The 10,000-nt window shown below is 46.0% G+C and overlaps 2 protein-coding genes across 5 annotated transcripts in view; one reads left to right on the top strand and one right to left on the bottom strand.

Moving 5' to 3' along the window:
- The window catches only part of tmppe (transmembrane protein with metallophosphoesterase domain), a 298,028-nt gene that overhangs the window by 55,497 nt on the left and 232,531 nt on the right, over positions 1-10,000 (top strand). The window lies entirely within an intron of this gene.
- Positions 1-10,000, bottom strand: part of herc1 (HECT and RLD domain containing E3 ubiquitin protein ligase family member 1) — a 49,473-nt gene that overhangs the window by 35,675 nt on the left and 3,798 nt on the right. For 2 of the 4 annotated variants that reach the window (XM_060865730.1, XM_060865891.1), the window contains exons 2-18: positions 8,763-9,716; positions 8,503-8,598; positions 8,222-8,416; positions 7,786-8,097; positions 7,211-7,307; positions 6,900-7,043; positions 6,219-6,346; positions 5,997-6,141; positions 5,503-5,674; positions 4,609-4,743; positions 4,336-4,501; positions 4,118-4,243; positions 2,530-2,730; positions 2,289-2,441; positions 1,919-2,051; positions 1,514-1,705; positions 1,211-1,429 (exon numbers count right to left, since the gene is read on the bottom strand). In XM_060865730.1, coding sequence (XP_060721713.1) covers positions 1,211-1,429; positions 1,514-1,705; positions 1,919-2,051; positions 2,289-2,441; positions 2,530-2,730; positions 4,118-4,243; positions 4,336-4,501; positions 4,609-4,743; positions 5,503-5,674; positions 5,997-6,141; positions 6,219-6,346; positions 6,900-7,043; positions 7,211-7,307; positions 7,786-8,097; positions 8,222-8,416; positions 8,503-8,598; positions 8,763-9,683 — 3,535 coding nt within the window. In that variant the 5' untranslated portion in view covers positions 9,684-9,716. The remainder of the gene's footprint in view (positions 1-1,210; positions 1,430-1,513; positions 1,706-1,918; positions 2,052-2,288; positions 2,442-2,529; positions 2,731-4,117; positions 4,244-4,335; positions 4,502-4,608; positions 4,744-5,502; positions 5,675-5,996; positions 6,142-6,218; positions 6,347-6,899; positions 7,044-7,210; positions 7,308-7,785; positions 8,098-8,221; positions 8,417-8,502; positions 8,599-8,762; positions 9,717-10,000) is intronic. The other 2 variants (XM_060865809.1, XM_060865981.1) reach the window with 1 other exon arrangement.

Genomic DNA, 10,000 nt, shown 5'->3' with positions numbered 1-10,000 from the left:
CCACATATACATACGTAACCCAGGCAACTAATGGAAAGAAATGTGTCTTTATCATAGCTGAAGGAAAGAACAATACGATTGCAGATAAACAAACAAGCAAAAATGTCACACAAGCATAATCATGTAAAGGACAAAGGCATATATTAGTTCTGTGTAACAAAGCAAAACCAACGTTACTCACCTATCGAGAAGGAAAAAAGCGCCTCGGCGTCTTAAGTAAAGTCGGTCACATATTCACAGATTGGAGTTTCCCGAGTCAATAACTCCTGAGCTAAACACTGTTACTACACAAAACACGGTTGTAGCTGCGTCTCTACATTACTACGATAGAAAAGAGGTGTTATTTGTGTAGTAACAGCGTTTAGCTCAGGAGTTATTGACTCAGGAAACTCCAATCTGTGAATATGTGACCAACTTCCTGCTCCTTCAGTTCTCTCCAGCGCTGGAAAGCTGATCCTATATTAACACGTCCTACTTCTTGTCTTATCATAAACCTTTCTTCGCTTTCTTTCTTTGTTTTTATCCTCCATGTCAATGTTAAAACCGCTTTCTGCTAATGTCACACATGCGCACTGAACACTCTCTCCGCCCATATTGACAAGACACGCCCCTTTCTGCTCATTGGCTTCACGTTTGTTTTGTTTTTGTTCAGTTTGTCATTCCGACTCAGTTTTCTGAAGCATTTCTCAAACAACGGAGACCCCACCTTTAAGTCTTTGGTTCTATTAATTGTAATAATTTTGGCTCACGTTTTAACAAAAACCCACTGATTCACTATCTCAAAATTAGAATACTTCATACGACCAATAAAAAAAAAACATTTTTAGTGAATTGTTTGTTCATTTAGTGAATTGCTTTCTTCTGGAAAGTATGTTCATTTACTGTATATGTACTCAGTACTTGGTAGGGGCTCCTTTTGCTGCCTAAATTCGGCGTGGCACTGAGGTGATCGGTCTGTGGCGCTGCTCAGGTGGTGTGGATGATTTGTATGATTTTTTCAAAATATCAATACAACGGTTGACATTATTAGTTCTTTCATATGTAATAATAGTTGAGGATAAAATTAATACTTAATCATACTGACTGATTTGGAAAAACAATCAAAAATGGCATGTGCTTAATAATTTGGAACTCTATGTATGTACATGTACCTAGTTGTCTGGTATGTGTGTGCATGTGTGCCTAGCTAGCTGTCTGTGAGTGTGTGTACCTAGCTGTGGAATGTCTGTCTCTAGGCCGTTGCTGAATAGTGGGGTTTTCAGCCAGTATGCTGTGTGCTGTTCCTCCAGTGAGGGGGCGGAGCCTTGTAACATTCCCCCAAGGCATCGCCCAATCAGCAGCGCCACTGTGCGTTCCAGATCCATGAGCCAAACCCAAGACTGTGCAGGCCCGGTCACACACCCCGGCTCCGTTGGCTCTGAGATTCCTGCTGGCATTAACAGACACACAGAAACATTCAACCAAATGAGCTGAAGACTCATTAAACTGTCTTTTTTTTTTTAACTAATATTACCTTGAACTGGCCACTGCAGCTCCTGGTCCTCTAAAGATGTGACAGCCAGCAGGAGTCTGTTTAGCCGGTCTAACGGTGGCAGAAGGTCTAAAAGGAAACTCAGCAGCGGACGAGCCACCCATACGGGCAGTAACAGCAATGACGTCGTGATCTGACACAGCATGCTTCCCGCCGCAGACACGTACATCACATCTACAACACACACAGACAACAAACACCAGGGTCTGAAAATAGCAAGCGTCTGTTTGATGTTCTTGACTCGATTTATATTGCATAATAAATCGATTTAGTAAATTTGAACCCGTCTGTCCCGAGGATAAATAAACAGACATTTTAGGGATGTTTGCAAATTGTTTGTGTGTGTAACTGTGTGTGTGTGTGTGTGTGAGTGCAAAAAAAACGTACCTCGTAGTTTCTCGCGCACGCTGCCGTTTCCAGAACTCTCCTTCAGAAGCATGGCTGAGCGAGTAAAAATGTCTGTAGCATGAGGCAGCAAAAGCTGCAGGTGTTTATGGAGAAGGGCCACGCTGCTGGAGTCCTACACAGATAAGCACACACACACACACACACACACAATATACTCAAATTATACAGTGTGAGAGACATCATGCAAACATAATCCTTTCATGTCGTTCTGTCCATGTGTTTCTCTCATTCTGTCTATGTCTCACTGTCAAAATGTGTGTGTGTGTGTGTGTGTCTCCATTATTAAAACTAAGTGTTTGTGTCTCTGTCCATTTGTTGTATGTGTGTCTCTGATGTCTGTTGTGTGTACCTCTGTGACAGGGTTCATATGACAGAAAGCCAGCAGTTGTTTCTGTAGAGAACATAGGAGCTCGTGGAGGTGAGCAGGTTGACTGTTATCAGATGAAGATGTTCCCTGTAAATGCTTATCACTGTTCTTCTCCAACTCCCCAAATGCCTGATCCTGTAATCACGCACACACACACACTTAACATTACAACGTGGCCTCAGCAGATGCAATAAGTGTGCAAAGGTTCACTAGACACACTCACCGTATAGAAGCCCAAATTCCTGAGTAGAGTCTTCATGAGGATCTCGGCGAGGTGTGTGTCAGGGTGTGTGTCCGGTGTGTGTGTGGGGTCGGAAGACAGTGTGAGAGACTCAGAGACATCCGGAGGAGCACTGTAACCCAGCAGAGATGACACGTGGGTGTGATCCTGGAGACTGGTGAGAATGATGTCCAGTTGCATCCTCTGTAACACAGGCACGCATATTAATATGCATGCATACACACACAGAGACAAACACACAGGTGCGCACACACACGTGCAGGCACGCACACACAGACACGCGAACACAGACACGCGAACATACACATGCACACACACACACACACGTGCAAACGCACACACACATGCATGTGCACATGCACACACGCACACATGCATGTGCACATGCACACACGCACACATGCATGTGCACACGCACACACGCACGCATGTGCACACGCACACATGCATGTGCACACGCACACACGCACACACGCACATGCATGCGCACACGCACACACGCACACATGCATGCGCACACGCACACACGCACGCATGTGCACATGCACACACGCACGCATGTGCACATGCACACACGCACGCATGTGCACATGCACACACGCACGCATGTGCACATGCACACACGCACGCATGTGCACATGCACACACGCACGCATGTGCACATGCACACACGCACGCATGTGCACATGCACACACGCACGCATGTGCACATGCACACACGCACGCATGTGCACATGCACACACGCACGCATGTGCACATGCACACACGCACGCATGTGCACATGCACACACGCACGCATGTGCACATGCACACACGCACGCATGTGCACATGCACACACGCACGCATGTGCACATGCACACACGCACGCATGTGCACATGCACACAAGCACGCATGTGCACATGCACACACGCACGCATGCATGTGCACATGCACACACGCACGCACGCATGTGCACATGCACACACACGCACGCATGTGCACATGCACACACACGCACGCATGTGCACATGCACACACACGCACGCATGTGCACATGCACACACACGCACGCATGTGCACATGCACACACACGCACGCATGTGCACATGCACACACACGCGCGCTTGTGCACATGCACACACTCACACGCGCGCATGCACACACACACGCATGTGCACATGCACACACACACACGCATGTGCACATGCACACACACGCACGCATGTGCACATGCACACACACGCGCGCTTGTGCACATGCACACACTCACACGCGCGCATGCACACACACACGCATGTGCACATGCACACACACACACGCATGTGCACATGCACACACACACACGCATGTGCACATGCACACACACACGCATGTGCACATGCACACACACACACGCATGTGCACATGCACACACACACACGCATGTGCACATGCACACACACATACGCATGTGCACATGCACACACACACACGCATGTGCACTTGCACACACACACACACGCATGTGCACATGCACACACACACACGCATGTGCACTTGCACACACACACACGCATGTGCACTTGCACACACACACACAGCACTTTACCTGTCCCTTAGAGAGGCTCTCCCAGCGGTCAGGTCCTTGAGGAAGGAGTGAGTGAAGAAGCTCCATTCTTTCCCTCAAAGGGGGCAGCAACATGGTGGCCCCTACGGAGAGAGTCTCAATGACCGCCTGAAACACAAACACAAACTTAAGCAACAAAAAAACTTAAGGAACAAAAAAAAAACATCAATCAAAAAGCAAATATAAAAACAGAAACACACTTCCTGAATCTCATCAGGCACTGATGCGTCCATCAGTCTAAACAACAAGTTGCGAAGAGGCCGAGCCTGTCGTCCTAGGATACTGGTGGCCACGCCCCCTGCCAGTGCCAGGGCCAGGTGATTGGATAAGAGCTTTAGGCACAGCTTCAGGAAGTTATGGTGTTCTCTGTGGGAACAAACATCAACCAATTGTACATGGTAAAAATAAAACAGTAAGTTTTTATTTATTAATAACGACTAAAAGTTGTACAAAGAGGTAGTGCTTTGACGTACTTGGAGGATGGGAAGGGCAACGGAGGGACTTTGTTATTAATGCCGTCACAATATCTCTCCAAGAAAGAGCGCAGATGAGCAAAAGTGCTTTCCTCCAGATCCACGCAGTAAGGCCTGTGCCATGCCACCACTTGCCTGCTCTCACACACACACACACACGAGATTCTCTTAATAACATAAAATGTTGGATATTAAGCATCAGAATCTGCAATACACGCAATAACACCTCATTAAAGCTGCAACTGATGATTATTTTGATAATTCATTTATCTGTTGATTGTTTTTTTTAAATGAATCAATTAATGGTTTTGTTTTTTTTTCCCAACATGTTAAATACCAAAGCTATGTAATAACTATGTATATGCAGCATTTAAAAAAAAAAACAGTACTGAACTAAATCTTAGATAGGCTTAATTCGTTAAAATAAAGATTTAAAAAAATGAATTTCAGCTTTTCACAAAGTGTAAAACTGTATTTGTGCAGTGTGTGTGAGAGCGTGAGCGTGAGAAGTGATTCGTTTTCATTGTGTGGAATCGACTCCAAAGTTTTAAAGGTAGACTCTTAGTTTTCAACACCCACAATTAGTGACTTGTCTCTGTTGGGCATCGACACCATGGTGAAAGTGAGAGAATGGAGACTTGGAGACTTAAAGACTTGACACAGAAAACAGAACAAAAATATATATCGTACATGCAAAAAACAATGAACGATAACTTAGCGCTAACGACTTGCAAAAATAATCTTACAAGATAATTGATTCAAACATCTTCGTTACTCGCTGCCCAACCATGGGTGAAGCAAGTTGTGTTCTGTATTGAGAAGATATTAGAAAGTGGTCATATACACTACACTGTATTAGACCCTGGAGGGTCTAATGTGATGCGAATGCTGCACCTGTCTCGAGGAAGGGCGGTCCAGGCCAGGCTGTGGGAGGTGCCTGCAGAAATCTGCTGGATGGCCACTCCGTCTAAACCGATCACTTTCTTGGGTTTGGTGATGGGACCGGTTGAGTTTCCTTGACCGCACTGACCCATGGAGTTATTACCCCAGGCGTAAACTTCGTTATCTTCAAAACGTGTAACAAGAATAAAAAAACAAAAACAATAATCATCGTTTTATTCCGTTCCAAAATATCCGTCAAAACATATAATCGTATAAACAAACAAGCGGAACGGGACACGATGTCCTACAAAGCGATGTTGGAATTTGTGTTACAGATCCTTTGTTGTTTTTTTGAGCACCGTGACGTCACAATTAAAGTCATTTTATTATAAAGACGCTTTGCAGAAATAAACGGCAGAATGTTCAAACTTTGCTATTTACAAAGTTTTTACTCAGTTTTAAACAACAGGACCATTTTTCTATAAACAAAAGATGCAATATTTTACCATGTGATAATGCCAGGCAATGACTGTCTCCTATAGAGATATCTACAACACGGGTGGTGGCCAGTTCCTCGATCAGCTTTGGTCTGAGGGCGGTGGCTTCAGAAGAACCGCAGCCCAGACAAGCGCCACAACCCCAAGCATACACCTGGGAAACAGGTACGACTCTGTTATACGCTCTATAAACATGTAACGATACACCTCTCTAACGTTCCACCTTTTTACCTGTCCAGTGGAGGTCAGGGCCAGAGAAGATTGGCTTCCAGCGCACACCTTACGGACGAACATTCCCTGCAGGGCTTCAACCACTTTGGGTTTGTACACACGGTTGGTGTCGCCATGACCGAGTTTACCTGTCCAAGAGAAACCAGGGTAAACATCAGGCAAGTAAACGGGGCAGAAAATCTGTGAGGTCAGATCACAGCAAACCTGAGTATCGCTTTTTATATAATAACTACAAACGCCATAAAAACAAAGGGCATGACCCATTAATTTATTTACAAATGGGGTCATGTGAGAAACTCACAACATACTCTACTGTTTTATTCCTTTACTTTACATATATAATACTGGCACTAGCATACAGTAAGATTTCAGGGTAAAAATAGACAAACTTCTCTTCGTTTAGTGACGCTAGCTTGATATCAACATCGAGAGACTCGATTTCAAACCCGAAAACGTGGAAAGGAAGCAATGTTTTGATTCTTTTTTTTTTTTTTTTTTTTTTTTAAAGCCTCATGTATGGGAGAGATTTAGTAAAACATATAAACCGAACACTGATATTTCTGCGAATCGTCGAAATGTATTGAAGTCATCGTGATTTTTTAACGTTTATCATATTCGAATCATATTCTCGTTGCTCTGAGATATAACAAACGCAGACATGGGCTGACGCACGCGACTCACCGTTGTCTCCGCCTCCGAAAGACCAAACGGTGCGTCCGTCTTTCGACAACGCGATGGTGTGAGAGCTGCCGCAGGACACCTCGCCTACATTACTGATGTCCTTCACGAGCATGGGGATGTTGCGGCTGTTGCTATCACCGTGGCCTAAAAACAGCACGTACGACACGCTCGTTCATGTTATCTGTAATATCATCTGTAATTATTCCTCATACAGAGGAAAGTCAAAACATTTAATTCAGTAAACAAAACATCATCAGAAAAAAAAACTGAACATGTAAACACATCTTCTCATCCTCCTCCTATAAACATACCCAGTCTTCCAAAGTCACCTTCTCCCCACGTGTACAGCTCTCCGTCCTCACTAACCGCTGCACTGTGCCTGTAGCCGGCCGACACGGACACCACCACCTGAGGATGTTACAGAAGAGACTCACTTACACGGAAACTAAGAGTAGGTTATTATCTACATTTATAAATGATTCAAAACAACAAGGATATCAGAATAAAAGGAAACTTCTCGTATCAAATGAGCGAGCAACAAAGTCAGATCCGTAACGTGTAATAAAACAATATCTGCAATTTCCTGTAGGAATGCAGTCGATGTTTAAAAGGACGTGTCAGAAAGTGACGCTTTTCCAGGAGATTTAAATATATGTTACTGGTTTCGGAGCACGTTTGGCACGTCACGTCATGTGACCTGTTAATGGTTCACTGGACGTGACTCCAACAAGACGAGCTTATAGTAAAGCTCAAAGAAATAGTTTGCATTCAAATGAAACATCTAGAAGTCTTCTAGAAGTCAATGAGGTAAATGAGGTACCCCTAGTTAACCTCATGAGGGTAAATTTGATGAGGATTGAGAAATACTGCACACTGTGCTCAGTACCTTTCCCTGCAGGGGTCCCTGTATGAGTTTGGGGTATTTCTGTGTGGAGCTGTTGCCGTGTCCCAGTTTGCCGTAGTCTCCGTCGCCCCAGCTGAACACTTCCCCTTCGCTCGTGAAAGCTAGCGTGTGGCCGTCCGAGCCTTTGGACGAGGAAACCTTTTTGACAGAACGATGAGGTTCGAAGGTCAGCTTCTTCAACGTGGACTGGTTGTTGGAGTCGCCCAGACCCAAGCGACCGTAGCTTCCTTTGCCACAAGCCCGAACGGAGCCGTCGGAGGAGATGACGAATGTGCAATATTGACCGGCTTCGATCTGGAATTACACACCGTGTATCGGTTTAAATACAGGACTGAAGAGCTGCTGAATTCCAGATTCTGCTCAGAAGGTTTCTGATTAACGCTAATCAGGATTCAAAGCCCTTCTGCGTATTTCTTACCGTCTGTGCGTCGCTGAAGCTGGCTGCAAGTTTGGGCTGAAGGATTTTCTCCTGCGTTCCTTCCACAAGCTGGTGGCTGCTGTTACTGCCCCACACATACACCTCGCACGTCTCAGACACCATGGCTGCCTCGCCCGTCTGGATGCTGTCTGGACTCGCACAAGTCCTGGAGTAATCCGATGCCATGCGACAGACCTGTAACATCGCCGTCACTAATAGTGTGAACCAGCAATCTATTAAATTACTCTGAATAAAATTATATTTCTAGACAATTTTTTTACCTCTTCAAACAGACAGAGTGCTGCTTCATACAGAGAGCACAGACCGTCTGGAGTGCGTGTCGGCTCCCTCCACTGACTCCTGTCTGCCGACGAACCCTGTGAATGAATGAATGAATGAATGAATGAATGAATGAATAGATAGATAGATAGATAGATAGATAGATAGATAGATAGATATTTTGTGTTAAGGCTTATTGCTTTCTTTATTTGTTGTTACGACTTTACTGAATGAGAGACTTTAACAGATGTGAAAGACGTACCAACGATCGTCTCATCTGCATGAGGATGTTCATGAAGCAGTCGTAACCCATCAGGCCTTCCTGGTTCTGGTTCTGCTCCAGGCTGCTGACTCCAGCCGAGGCGGCCAGCGCCATCTCCACCCACTCCAGCAGATACCTCAGGGATCCTCTCTGCGCCGCTAAACCCAGGAGGAGCTCACAGGCCAGTCTTCGCCCCACCACGTCCGCACCTGTCTGGCAGGCGATCACGCCCTTCAGGAAGGCGGTGACCTGCACCAGGCAGTCTAACCCCATAGGAGGGATCTTGCTCTCATTGGCTAGAGACAGCGGCGGCAGTGAGCCTACTACCTCGATCGCCGTGGTGATCACGTCATTGCAGAGGCTGAGACCGGGCGTGGCCGTGGGCAGGGCCCAGCTCTGACGCAGGAGAGCGAAGAGTAAACTCAGCCCTGTACGTACTCCCATCTCGATTAGCGCGTCTGTACTAGAGCGCGGCCTCTCGCTCGCCGCCTGCAGCTCAGAGGAGTTCAGCGTGCTCTCGCCCGAGTGCTGCTGCTGTTTCGCCTTGCCCTTGTCATGGTACTTGCTGGAGAGAGCATAAAAGATGCGCTGCAGCACCAAAAGACGTTTGCGCAGAGCACTCGCGAACGGAGAGTCCGAGCACACAGTTTTGGCCAAAGCCAGCTGACTGGCCAGTAGCGCATCCAGATAGTGCTCCTGTTCATCACGAGACAGACATTCACGCTCAAAGTCAGGCAGCTGAGGACCTTTGAGGCACAGAACCTGCTGAGGAAGCAGCACCACCTCTTTATTAGCCAGGAGCTTGGAGTAGAGTAGAGCCACACCTTCTCGTGTGGAAATGGACTCGCTGTCCTCCGAGATCCATGAGCTGTTCAGATGCTCCAACCATTTCAGCTTCACAGGCGGAATCATCGCAGCCATGATGCTGCTTCATTCATACACAAGCTGTCTCACCTGGGAGAAGAAAAAAAAAGAACAGTTATGCATCTCCCTCAGCACTATCATATTTTATTCCTTATCTTCTGACCGCGTTATTTACGATCACACGTTTTTTTCCATTTTAAATCCGTTCCTTTAAGCGGAGCATCTGTCCATTAATAACACATTAGCGATGCTATAACAGATCAGAGATGGAGTATGGATCAGATATCTGGACAGATATTGGTCCGGATTCCTGGATCTGATGTTTTCCCGTCTGATCCGCTGGTTTATTTTATGCCGTGGATGTGTGTGGTGTT

Source organism: Tachysurus vachellii, chromosome 1 (assembly GCF_030014155.1).
Source record: "Tachysurus vachellii isolate PV-2020 chromosome 1, HZAU_Pvac_v1, whole genome shotgun sequence".
Classification (NCBI taxonomy): domain Eukaryota; kingdom Metazoa; phylum Chordata; class Actinopteri; order Siluriformes; family Bagridae; genus Tachysurus; species Tachysurus vachellii.
This window is presented reverse-complemented; position numbering and strand designations above follow the sequence as displayed.